General features: G+C 41.6%; 1 protein-coding gene across 13 annotated transcripts in view; it reads right to left on the bottom strand.

Annotated features, from left to right (window-relative positions):
* The window catches only part of DYNC1I1 (dynein cytoplasmic 1 intermediate chain 1), a 174,284-nt gene that overhangs the window by 31,640 nt on the left and 128,577 nt on the right, over nucleotides 1-14,067 (bottom strand). For all 13 annotated transcript variants that reach the window (XM_015853636.3, XM_015853639.3, XM_015853646.3 and 10 more), the window contains 3 exons: nucleotides 12,661-12,774; nucleotides 9,783-9,916; nucleotides 7,854-7,998 (listed from right to left, as the gene is read on the bottom strand). In XM_015853636.3, coding sequence (XP_015709122.1) covers nucleotides 7,854-7,998; nucleotides 9,783-9,916; nucleotides 12,661-12,774 — 393 coding nt within the window. The remainder of the gene's footprint in view (nucleotides 1-7,853; nucleotides 7,999-9,782; nucleotides 9,917-12,660; nucleotides 12,775-14,067) is intronic.

Raw genomic sequence — 14,067 nt, forward strand, 5'->3', positions numbered from 1 at the left:
CCTGCTCCTCCACCATGCTCACAGCCTGGACTACACTGTGGTGTCACTGCCTCTCCAGCTGGGCACAGGAAAATGGCTTTGTGCTACGGGCAAGGAATTGAGTGGGATGATGGAGTTGCATTTCCAGGGGATTGGTAGTGCTGTGATCCAACCCCCGTGAATCTGACTGAAACCTTCAGTACAAGGCCCTGGAAAATTCAATTTTTCTTTTTAATGGAAAATACTGCTTCATCGTAGGGTACCTGACCTGGCATTACATGTGGACTCGGAATCGTTAAGCTTCCAAGCAACCCTGTTGTTTTAGTTTCAGTGTTCCAGCTGCCGGGTAAAAACAGGCAGGAGTGGGGGGAACACTGCAGAGCAGCCAGCGTGGCCTGAAGTGACAGCACTGTCTGCCAGAACAGTCCAGATTAGTATTTGTGGCTGCCACCACCAGGATGCCTGCAGAGCTTTCATGGGTCAGCAAGCAATGATTTTGAGGCTAATTGTTATTGAAGAGAACTCCATCTTGTAGGATTTTGAATACAGTTCCCTTTTTCCCCGATAACAAAAGTCTCTCACATCGCAGAGAAAGGACTGCTGCATGAGGCAGGTGGGAGAAAATTTCCATTAGTGAAGAAATCCTGGCTTTTATATGTTGATAATTCTCCTGAAATGGTTTGCTGCTGCACGTGAGCCTGATCCTTCAGTATAATTCTGCAACAGAACAGTCAGTGGGAGGTTTGCATTTTGATTTCAGGGAAAAAGAAATCACGACTTTGTTTTGTACAGATTATGTGAACTCCCGAAATCAAATTCTACTTTCCATTTGCAAATAATGCTTTTACTGGCTGCAGCTGGATTTATATTAGGGCTTTCTGAAATAAAGCTTAGCCCAGGAAAAACAGCCTTGGTGTTTTAGATGACTTTGTGTGTGTGTGTGTGTGTGTGTGTGTGTGTGTGTGCCATTCATCACAAAATATTTCACAAAGGAGAAGCATGGCTGGCATGAGCAAATGAAATATGTCAACCAGCTGAAGAGTATTTTCCTATCACTTTTCATGGCTACACTGAATACCCAAATCATGAGAAATATTTAATGTGAAGAACTTGGGGGCTGATTTCAAGCCACCTGACTTCACTTTGGTTTTACTCCTTAAAATTACCCAGTAAAAACCATAATCTTTTTGTGTGTGTATGTGTGTGTGTGTGCAGCTGGATGAGAGCCAGACCTCTGGCTCCAGAGGTAAAGGGCAAAACCTAAAAAAAAAGCCTGTCTGAACAGGCAACCCCACCCTCTTCCCCAAGTCAGCTTGGCCTTCTGACAGAAAGTCAGCTCTGAAGCAAATTCATTCATTGCCTTGTTTTTGGACAAAACTCAACATTCTGAACTCTCACCACAGAGAGACCATTGCCATGAAATTCCGCATGCTATTTTATTACCTTTTGTTTTCCCCTCTAATCAGATAACATTTGGACGGTGATTAATCAGATTAGTTGTTTTAATTGCTTTTATCAAAGGGAAAAGCCCACACTGGAAATGTAGTGTTGTCAAAGGCAGGTGATGGTCTTATGAGCACATTCAAGAAGAAGCTCCAAGTTGTAATCCAGCATGTGGGGGACTGCTCCAGCCACATGTCCAGAATTAGAGGGGCTAAAGAGTCCACTGAGCTGAACATTTGAGCCTCACATAAGACAAATGGGAGAGTGGCAGTAGTAAAAAGATTCCACAATGAAAAGAAAATAGGGAGAAGAGTCTATATTCATTCTACCTGCTCCCAGAATAGACTAAAGTTTGAATACACTATTTCTTTTCCTCTTTTTCTTCTTGATGTTAGTTATATGCCACACCAAACTCTTTGGGTCCTTTTGATGGCACCAAAGACAGATTTAGATTGCATCCAGATTCATAAGAGTGAAAGGTGCAGAAAGCCAAAGGTCCTAATACCCCTGTAGTTTGGTTTAGCATCTCATCAGAGCATACCCTGGCTTTCTGCAGCTTGCATCTTAGCCTTTCTGACTGCAAAATAAAGGTGTAGCTGTAACTGTGCAAGGGATAAAGAGGCTGATTCCATCCTGATGGTGATTTGCAAGAAGCTAAGAAGACAACGTCTGCCGTTTGTGTGCCCCGGTGGCGCAGTGGTAGGAATGCTGCCTTGCAACACCGGGGCCCGGGGTTCGAATCCCCCTGTGGCGCAAGTGGTAGAAGTGCCGCTCTGCTACACAGAGGCTCGAATCCCGGGGGTTGGACTTGATGATCTCTAAGGTCCCTTCCAACCCGCACGAGACTGTGATACTATGATATGATACTATGCTGCACCTGCATTTTAAATAAGACCCAAAGCTGTCCAAATTCAAGAAAGCCATCAAAAGCTCCACAAGTGGGTTATCTACAACTACCAGACCTTGGCTTCTCTGTAGAGAGAAGCTGTGGTACTTCCAAGAGAGGTATATAAAATGTGTGCACTGTAGTCACTTCTTATCAGTGGCTAAATGGGAAACCAAAGTACGGAAGCTCTAAGTAGTAATGGATCCAAGAGGATCCAACTTTATATGCAGTAAGATGGATCTAATGATGTGCCTCATGTGCTAATGTGAGAAGACTAAACACAGCCCAACAACTTTAGAGCTTAGAGTGAACACATTGAAGATTGACAGTAATAATACTTTATAAATTTTACCAGGTCCAGCTCAAAACTGCACTTAAGTGTTTATAAGATAAGGCATGTGAATAATGTCTGAAAGAATGTCTATAATATCTTTGCTTTGGATTAAGCAAAAATTATGAATTAAGAGTCTGGTCACATAAGAGTTCTATTCAAGCACACTTCCATCCTCCCTCAGCCTTCCCTACTTCCACATACGATCACCCGCTTTAAGGCCGCCAAACAGGTCCTTTATGAAACCTCTGCATTTCACCAGTCCATCCTGCTGGCAGAGACCAGTCTGCTCCTGTTACAGACTGAAGAAGCAGGGCTGGCCCTAACTGGACAGAACTGGTTTTCATCAGGAAGCGTCAGCACTTTAAAATCAAAGCTTTACTCCAAGAAGATCCTACTTTCATGAATCCAAAGTTGTTCATAGACACAAGATACAGCTCTGAGCAAAATGGGAAGATCATCACAGCACTTCCTTCCCTTAGGGAAGACACATGTTCAACCTTACTCAGGCAGTCCTTTGCAGCATGGCTTGGAGCCAAACCACGGGCTTACAGAACATTCTCGTGAAGCTCTTCATAAATAATTGCACATTCAGTGGAAGAAGAACATCTTCCACAAGACGAGGAAATAACCTTTACTGTTAACCACTGACATTCGTGTCTCCAATCAGTGATCCGTTCTAATCACCTGCCATGGGATTTGACGGTATCAAGTCATAAATTCCACCATTTCCAATTACAGTTAAAACACTACTCATGAGGAAGAATTCAACAAGTTGTTGCAGTAGTACCCTATGTTTACTATCCTTTTATCGTGAACAGTATTTGATGATATCTCTTTAACTTCAGGCAATGCTATCTGTAACACAAAACTTGCACTCTGAATGTGACTGAAATTATACTAGAAAATATCTGAGCCAGTAACCAGATATCTTGATATGCGGTATCTGTAATGCAAAAAATAGTAACTCTTAATCTTCAAAAAGTGACAACTTGACCCTGCAAAGCTCAAAAATTGCCCATTTGTGAGTGAACTGTTTTCTTGGTGACTAATCCACACAGTCATGTAATGCACTGATTCATTCTGCTACACTGCTGTTCGTCACAGTAGGTTCTATCAAGCTGATCCCAACAGTTCCTTTTAGCCAGGCTTTCTGGGGAAAGGTTAGGAGTTAGAAGCAAAATTCCTACTTATCTTTCACAACAACAGCACACTTGCTTCTTCACATTATAGTGTGAGGCTTCTGCTTGACCTCCAAAGAGATGGAGTTAAACAATCAAATTAAAACCAATGGTATTTGAAGCCTGAAGCTGAAGTACAAGTTAGAATCATTTATTCCAAGTGTCTGGAGGACTGATTCATACCACAATAATGAGTGAACAGAAAAGACAGTGAAGGTACAGAAATTTAGATAAACGACACAGACCAGAAACATTAATTTTGCTGTTGAAATGTAGTTTCTCAAAAAGCACAACAGACTGCAGACTGGAACACCAAAAGAGAGGAGCTCAAGAACGAGAAGACAAAGGGGAGGGACAAGGAAGGAAGCTGATGCACATGCCAGTAAGGAAAGAATTGAGCAGGGACACAAAAGTAGGTAGTCTATTGGAAGGCACACAAGCCCTCTGACTCAACTAGTCCTTGCTGGTGGTTATGCAGTGGTTCCACTACCAGTCTGCTCATTTCTGTTTGATTATGGCACTCACCATCATTTCTTAGCATTAGGCAAGAAAGAGAGAAGCATGGAAGGGGACTGTTACTGTTATTTCAACCAGTCTTTCAGTTAGCTGCCCATCTGAGCATGGTTTCGATATTAGAAAAACTCAGTCATTAGTATCTACCATCAATGGAAGGATAAAAGAGATGTGAAGGTTGGAAAAACTAACACACATTATCTCCTTAACTGGACTGTTATTTAACTCTCTCAGTAGCAAATGTGCCATTTTCTAAGCATCAGCTTAGAAAACCAGCTTGCTATAAAACTATGCTTTAACAGTTCCAAGCTACCTCCTGTCCCTTGACACAATATCTAAAAATTCCCACTCCACACAGCAATTGCTGTAATAATAACAATACTTACATTTCATTATTTAACCTCATGCTATTCGCTCATGAGGATTAGTGCTTAATTAATTAGCAACACTTAGCATTTCCACTTAGCACTTTACCTCTTCAAAGCATTGTACAGACAGTAACTAACTGGGGGCAGAGCTCCACAGACATTTCCCATCAGGACTTTCCTTTGACAGCTCTGCATCCCAGACTTGCTTATGTGGTATAGCATGAATTCAAATTGAAAGTCCTATTGACTTCATCAGGACCCAGGTAATGCCCTGGCTATCAAGAGGCTATCTTTACAAATTACATTTTTGTTTTCCTAGTGCTTCTGGTTGCTCACGGTTCACCCAAGGATCTAATTATAGGCTAATATGATGATAAAGGGAACCTTTTATTAGTATTATCTACAGACCTTCATTCTTCAATAAACATCTTACTTTCAGTCCCCTGGTTGAACTGTGTTGGGATGGAAAATGTGTTAACTGCAAAAACAGATTATAAAATGTCAATCCAGAGTTTTTAAGGGAGACAGGGCTTTCAATCCATCAGTCAAATGCCTGCTATGAAAGTGCCTTTCTTGTAAGCACCCCAGGGTGCTACACCACATCAGCAGGCAATATAAACACAGAGCTTTTATGGTTCACTTTTCAATTGGACATTGATTCTGAACGTGTGAAACAGAAAGGAATTGAATTTCAGGATGAAAGAGGATAATGTGCACAGGATTAGGTAGACATCACTGGTAGGAGCCAGAAAGTGATACAGCTTTGGATGCTGAAAGAGGGATTAGCTTTACAAATAAGAAACCAAGGGGATAATAATAATAAAGACATCTGAGTAAACTCTCCTAAACCAACCATATCACTCATTTTTTCATATTAACATGCTATTTTTTTCAGGTAATCAAAAATGTTGAGGGGTTTGTTCAATATCCAGTGATGGGCTGGCTCCTGACTGTGGGAATGGAACAAAGAGAGCACTAAATATGTACTCACTCCAGCCAAGAGATAATATGGAAAGAAATTTCTGCAGTAGTCTAATTGGAAGAAAAGGAAAACATTACATTTCACAAACTTGTCCAGAGCCTCAGAGTAGTTCTGAACAATGCAGAGACTAGCAGTGCAGCAGCCTAGAGCTGCTGTTGCTGCTCAGATCTGCTCCAGGAGAAACCAATGGAGCCAGTACAGCAATACTGTTTCCAGCTCACAGCAGTGCTGTGTTGTGTCACACGCACATCCCTGCCCCCATCTGTTAGGTCAAGTAGCTTTCTCAGGAAGTCCCTCTTGCCAGATGAGGTATTAAAAATTTAAATTGCTTGGTTCTTTGAAAACTGACTGTATTGAACAGCATCTGACCTAACTGTTTTGGCAATGAAGTATTCCACAAGGATTACCATGTACTGCTAACTGCAGTGTCTTTGTGTCCAAAATATGATGTTAGTGCTGCCACTAACTTCCAAAAACCCAGGCATTCAAAATAAAAACCCAAGCCTTCTCATTCCTTAATACAATTTCCTTTATGCTGCAGAAGGATGAGACCCTTAGTGAGATATTCAGCCTCAAGCTGAGTGTCTGATACTTATGCCAAACTTTTCTGGACGTGTATATTTAGAATGCAGGTATTTCAGTACCTTCATTTCATTTTCCACCCAGTACCCACAAATTCTTTTCCTCTTACTTAACTTCAGCTTCAACCATCTGATACTCCCTTGCCACCAGTGCCACTGACCAGCACTCTCTTCTCTGAGACACCAGACTCACCAGCCTGAGCCAGCTCTCTATCACTGAGTTATCCCACAGCACTCTCTAACACTACCTAGGACTGACCCCAGACTCATCCCAACCTGCCCATGACCACCCTCCATTGTCAGTTCTGCATTAGGTTAAGGCTGGATCCACTGCTGTTTATGGAGAGAATCAGGTAAATCATGCACGCCTCCTCCTACCAAGTATGCAATGCTCAGAAACTGCAATACTCAAACAAAACTGTCAGCTGTGGTCATTGCTCATCACGCAAAGATACCTATTAATTAGCGTACACATCAGATCAAGCTATTAACAAATGCATTATGAAGCTACACAGAGGCTAATTCAAGCTATTATCTAGGTAACTGTGCTTCTATTTCCAGAACAAGGCGGCCACATGATTCCTTCTGATCACTTCTGTGTTTACATTTGCTGTGCATCTGTCTCAGCATCTCCAAGCCCTGATGAGTTTGAGGAACACACGCTGAGATATTTCCTGACTGGGGTCAATTTCCAGCACTGGAGCTCTGTTGGATACAGCTCAAGATGTGAACCAAACGCAGACACAAAGAAATGATGAAGACAGAAGCCCGGTGCTTGGAATGTAGTTCTCTGCTCTGATGTAGGACAAAAATAACTGTTTAGATGACTTAAATGTTAGATATTTTACTTCTCCTATTCCACTCAGCCCGCACAATGAGGCTGGTCTGTTTAAACTGTCATGCAGTTTGCGGTGACTCTGTCATTAGTCTATATTTATACATAGATGGAGTGTGGGTATTCAAAGCTCCGCAGGCCTGTGTGCTCTTTTCCACTGTTCACAGTGTTGTCCCTGTAAGAGGTGACATAGACACATCCACAGAGCAGTCAGCAACAAAAGTCACAAATGTACAAGCATGTATTTCCTCCCTGCTCCCAGCCATTGGTGTCTAATGTCACTGGGATGAGTTATACTTTCTGGCTACCACAGCCTCCTACAGCAATAATTTTCTTGAAGGATATTGACTGCACTGTAGTACATGTGCCTCCCTGTTGCTTCATCAGAAGAAAGCGTTCCTGCTGTTGTACTGTCACAGTGCACAGTATTAGCCTCGCAATTCAGCCTGCACAAGGAGCGCTAGATGAATTCTGTGATGACTGCCACTATGATACATTCTATTCTCCTTTCCTAGTGAAATTGCTCAACACTGGGGTTAATACTGAAGTGCAAGCCAGATGAAACTACCTTTATAGGGTAGGCTCCATGGCAAAGATGGCTGACGTAGTTCCATTGGGTATTCGTTTCACTTTAACACTACGCCTTTTCTAAGAACAGCCTTTCAGTGAATTGATTTCAAGTGAAACATTTCTGACAATGGCATTTTCACAAGTAGCATTACCCATCACATCCATCCCAGCTCGTTTTCCTCACCTTTGTGGTCCACAGCTTCACTGTCCAGTCAAATGATGACGTGACAAAGAGATGGGAAAAGTCAATTGAGCCCACTGCCATGTGGCAATTGATTCCTGTGACAGGTCCTTGGTGGCCTTCAAAAATTTCACCAATGCCAGCTTTGCTGCAGGAGGAAGAGACATTTACATTCAGAATGTGAGTAACGTGGTGTTTTAACATCATTTTCTTTTCCTCTTAGAATCCTGTTTTCTTTTAAAGCTCCATTTAACCTGCAAAGCAGTCTCCCTTCAGCAAGGCCTTTGCCTGCAGCAGCTCACTGCTCTGGGCACTCTTAGTGCTCAGGATCCAGCACTGGGAGACAGCTCTTTTTCCTTCTGAAGACACGCATTACTGACTTCTATATACACTGTCTACTACTATAGCTTGAAATAACATGTATGTATAATTATAAAGTAATTAGAAATTATAATTACACTGCATCTTATACATCTGAGTACACTATTATTACGAGGAATAACCATTAAAATAAAAATGCAAAGATGCTAATGACATATCATTTGCAATTCTTCTTCGCTCGAATATTTAAAATAACTCTGCACAGCAGTCAGTCATGTCCCTGGGAAGAAAATCCTTCTTCACAAAATGTGAAGGGACTGCTCACATGATGGGGTATCAAAGTCATTATTGTGAGCATGGGAAGGTGTGCATATTGTCAGAGTGAGGCTAGAATAGGAAGGAAAAGCACAAATCTGGGTAAGAAAGAAAGCGGGCTGCTTTGCTCATCCTGTAAGCAAATGATGCCAAATCTGTTGTCCTTCTCTTGTGAGGAACAAACCAGGCACATCTGAAAGATCAGATGTGAGAAATGCCCTTGGGCGTGCTCCATTTATCCCAGCAGCCAAAAACTAATTCAGACCAGCAGCCACAACCTATCAGGATAATGCCTAAACAGACACTGCAATACTGTCAGCAGGGTAAAGTAAAAAATACTTTCTTCTGAAGAAAATGTATGTAAAACTGTGACTATACAATATGAAGAATGTGTAATAGAAGCCTTACAATCTTGAACCACTGCTAAACCACTGCCAGTGTGTATTTGGTCCCTGAAACAAGGGCTGTGGTAACATATGAATCTGAAGACCACTGAAGTGGGAGGTCAGCTTTAGATCTATCAGTGAAATAGCCTGCTCTTTACAGAAGCCACTCAAGCATCCCAGAGGATGAAACTGCTACCAGAAGCTGAGAGCACGCAAGCACCCTGCAGATCACTGTAGCAAACACAAGGAATTGATCTCTGCAGAGGCCTGTGGTGAGAGCTCCTTGTTTTTGACTGCAGCCTTAGAAAGTTTACAGGGTGCAAAATCAGGAACTTGTTGAAATTATGGAAGTGAATTTGCACTTTCCTAGCTTTAGAAGTGGAGAAATCAGTGTTTAGCCATACAGCACTCAGACCCTTGTTGCGCTTTCTTTTCTTTGCTATCTGCTTGTAGAGACTGAAGATGAAGCTGAAAATGGTAAAGAAAATAAAGCAGATTACCCTTTCTTCCAAGTGGTTTAAGTTTGACTACCCTGCAACAAAGCGGGCCTGGCACAACCTGCCCCAACACAGAAATCTACACCTCAGCCAACACTTGAGGCTTCCCTTAGAATCAGGGCGGAGAAAGAGGCATTTCCAGGATGCCAGTCATCCCTTCTTCAAGTGGAAAAGGCAAGAGAAGTCACACCTTCCAGCAGTTACTGCTCCCTGCTGACTGCACAGGGAGGTTGGCCAAGCACTGCAGTGCATGGCAGTAACACACATGCATGAAGCTGGGCAGTTCCCACCCTAGTCCTGTCCCAGCACAGATCCTGCTCATCCAAGGGACAAAAAGCTGCTTAACTCCACACACGTGGCTACCTCATGCCAACACAGATGATGTTACAGAAGTACATAAAGCTTAAAGTCACCTTCCATGACGACAGGCTGTGTAGACTGTTCCCTCTTCACTGCCAACAACGAAGTTATTGACATCTCCAGTTGGGAAAGCCATTCCTGTAACTGCCACTGGTTTGGACTTGTTGTACACCAGCTCCATGCTCTCCTGTCAAAATAGATCTTTGTTATTACTCTGTAGCTGTCCTTTTGTTTGGCTTGTTTGTGGATGTTGTTTTTGTTTTGCTGATTCATTTCTAAATGTTATACAGAGTACCAAGAAAGGAAGGAGGAATCATCTGATCCAGTCACAGGATTTAGGGTTCTGTTTTGGGCAATGGAAGAAGATGCAATGTCACAATCAGGATGCACGGCTCCTGCCATCCCTGATGCTGTGTCAGACACTTCAGAGTGGCTGCAACATCATCTTCAATCAGGCAGAGATGACAGGTGAGAATTTAAAATCTAATGGCGCAGAAACTAAAGATAACACCTTAATGGCTATACTTGCCAGCCTCAGGCTCTAATAAAAAATACCCTTCTACTTACAAACATTGTCTAAAATCAGTTGTTTGTCAGGAAACACATGTAATATCACATGCACCTGAGGCATCTATCAGACAGTGACATTTGTCCCTCTGCAGAACAACATTCAGAAGTCAGTGTCATGTCATTCTTGCTATCCTAAACATTGTTTTTCAGAGATTTTCTGAACTAATCATAAATATTTTCTCTGGATCCCACCATCGAGCTACAAACCAGCAAGCAGATTTTCATCTTCCAGCCATATTTCAAAGTAAATCAGCATACTCGTTTTTGTACATTTCGAATACAACCAGCATGAGCAGTCTGTGGCGGCTACATGATGCGTATGCTGCTACACGACGCATATGCTTTAAGCAGATTTTGCACAACTCTAACCTTTTTGGTTGTGCAGCCTAAATGGTGTAACCCAAGAATCCCACAAAAGTCCTGAATGATTTAGTAATTTTCATTTTCAGCTCTTTAAGTGTGTGTGCTTTCTACATTTAAATGCCCAGGCTGCTATTCTTCTCAAGCTAAAGATTACAGCATTTTTATCAGGAGGGATTTTTGCTGTAGCTGAAGAAAGTGAGCGTCCCTATGGGAGGAGAGGGCTGCAAATCCATAGAGAAATACTTCTGCTTGATTTATATTTTTCTTTCACATATATTTGCTTCTATTAACAAGGAAAAATAAGACCTGGAAAATGCATTGGCAGAGCACCTGTGGACCATATATTTCTACAAAAATCTTCAGGGGTGAGATCATTGTTTAGTGTCCTTAGATATGGCCAGATACTGTGGCAGAATCTCCTTCAAAGCCTACACCATGGCTGTATATGAGTGCTCTGGATCTGTGTCTTTGGAAAGTTTCAAGCTAATGCAAATCAGCAATACTGCTCCGCTCAGTTTAAAGCTATGGCGTGTAGCTTGACATCAAGCCCCGTGTCCTTTTCAAGATAACTGTGAGCCATACACTGAATTTCAGTGTGACATGGGATGCATTCCCATCCTTGTTGAAAGCCAGTTTTGAATCTGGGAAATTCCATCTGAATGATGAAATTCTGGAACTGAAATGTTCACAAATCTCTGCTGGAAAATTCAGTATTCCACTAAGTAAACACACAAGGATTTATCTTCCCTACATTTAAGTGAAAAATAGGGCAAAGGATTCAGGTTCCTAAACACAGATGTCTGGGCCATTTTGGATGCCTCTTCTTCATTTCCAGAACTGCAGCAGTTTTTCATAGTCCCCAGACACAACTACCAGACCCATAATGTATATGAGGAGCATGAAGAACACAATCAAACTTTGAAGTTGGCCTCACTATCAGTAAGATGGGATGAGTTCCAGAAGTAGCTTACATCCTAAGATGTAAGTCCAGTGCCATACCCTAGAATATCTAAAGTGGTATCTCATGCTGGGATGGATTGAGTTGTCCTCTAGAAGTGCTGGTCTCTCTCTAAATTAACTGTAAAAGGAACTCAAATGATCAGCTTGGACTTGACAGGGACCTTTAGATGGCTAAGGAGGGGAGGAGTCCCACATCTTGTGTCAACACTGAAAAGCAAATAACTCAAGAGTAATTGCACATTAATGCATTATTAATGGATAATTAAAGGAATCATTAAAAGCAGTTCCTATTCAGCATTTTCATGATCAGATCCTATGATGTTTAATAAAACAGTGATATGCTGGAACAGGAAATATACAAATGTACTACTCTGAAAGATAACACTTTCCATAGGGCCTCCTCAGCACCAGATTCTTTGTTTAGTTTCCATTATTATAATCACAAGTGGTTTGGACAATTTTCTTGGACTTCCTTTCAGTCCTGATACAAAGGGGGGTAGGAGGGGGAAGGGAAAACAATAGCAACAAACATTCCAGAGCTTGAAAGGGGGGGCGGGGGGGGAATTGGCTCTAAAACATTTGATTTGCATTGTGTTTTTTTTTCCTTTTAAATACTGGAAGCAGGCAACAAAGTGAGCTTTCAGACTTTGTGCCTTGGAAACCCATAGTGCCTAGGGTGTGTTCAGTGGCAATGCAATCTAGTCCATATTTGTTAAACAACACTGTAGAGTAAGTACAATTTATACCACAGGCAACTTCTGTAATTACCATGCTTTAAAATGGATTATTTCATTTTCACTTGAAACTGACCTATGTATTAACGTATTATAATAATTATATGATTTGTGGTAAAGGAAATGGGTTTTGGCTCTTAGCAGAGACTGCTGGAAGCAAGCTGTATTCTTTCAAGTGCATCCACTGGTTTTAGTTTGTATAAGATGTGAGGTTTTGGCTTTTAGGAGCTATGTTCCATTAAGCAGGTATCCATCCTCCTTTGCTGAAGGTGATTTTCTCTTGTATAGGTAAAAACAAACCCACCTGTGGAGTTGAGAGCATGTCCAGGCTCCAGGAGCACATTTTGCCATCCGTGGAGACAGTGATGAGATTGTGTGCATTCTGTGTTCCAACTACATTGACACAATACACCGGATGCTGGAAACACATTAACACTGGAAGTCAGAGAGACATTCTCACATCCTCAAAACACATTTATAACATCTCGTATCTTATTGTAAAGAATGATTAAGTAGTCACATAATGTCTGGAAAATACAGGACCAGGCTTTTGCCATGTAGGACTTCAACTTCTTTTTTTAATTTCAATTCTAAGAGGCGTGTTATGGACATGGAAGTGTTTTTAATGTTTCATTTTCCTCATCATAAAACAACTCAGCTGGGTAATGCTGTGAAAATGCTGAATTATGTGGATGGGATTTCACCCACAGGGACATGTATCATTCTACTGATGGCTTTCAGCACTGAAAATAACTGGCAGAAAGAGGCAAACCATCCAAATGGAATCAAAATGAAAACTTTATTGAAGAAAACAGCTGTGTAAAACTTGAACTCTCCCAGAATTTGGCTTGCATGCTAAATATTTGCAAATGTACTTCAACAGAAAAATGAAAACTAGTCCGTCATTGTTCTCTGGTATTGGACAATATACCTTTTTAGATCTGTCACTAGAATTGTGGAGTGACTAAATTCAGGGTGATACACCTGATTCCTCATAGCGTGGTCAGTCGAAGGCTGAATTCCACTTAGCATGCAGTAATCAAATTCAGTCTGCTCATTTTCCAAGAAACCTGCTAACATTTTCAGCCTGAGGTGTCATCTGATATGTGATGGTGACATATGAGGGTGGTTCAAGTTCAGCAGTCTCCACAGTGAATGATCAATCAGACCGAGCAATGAGATTTAATTTTCTTTGACCACTACAAGTAATAATGCTTAATTAGAGTAAGACATACACACAAGTCAACCAAAGACAAACTGTAATTCCCTGCCTGTTGTACAGATGAGACTTGTGTCTCTAAGAAGAAAATATGCTTTTCCCAAATAATTTCCTTATTCACTGAAAATCAGGACAAAGCTTAGAAGAGATGTCTTACAGTTTCTAATCCAATTCCACATAGGGTTAGAAACCTGCCGTTTTCTCCTACTGAAATGAATGACAGAAACGGCAGTTATTTAGATTCCCTGATGATCCAGCTGCAGTTCAGCTATGTAGTGAGCAGTGAAAGGCAGAGCTGGCACTGTCTAGCTCTCAGATTTGACACCACAGCAGGCCCAATAAATGCCCCTGGCTTTAATTGCAAGCAGGGTGGAATTTGAACATACAGTGTTTGCACACTGCACCAAAGATGGACTTATTAGCAATTGCTCCCAAAATGGTGCTTTTGCTTAGAGGCCACCTGTACTAAGGGCACTAAATTGCAAGGTCTCC

Source organism: Coturnix japonica, chromosome 2 (assembly GCF_054131305.1).
Source record: "Coturnix japonica strain WE chromosome 2, WE-NBRP24, whole genome shotgun sequence".
Lineage (NCBI taxonomy): Eukaryota > Metazoa > Chordata > Aves > Galliformes > Phasianidae > Coturnix > Coturnix japonica.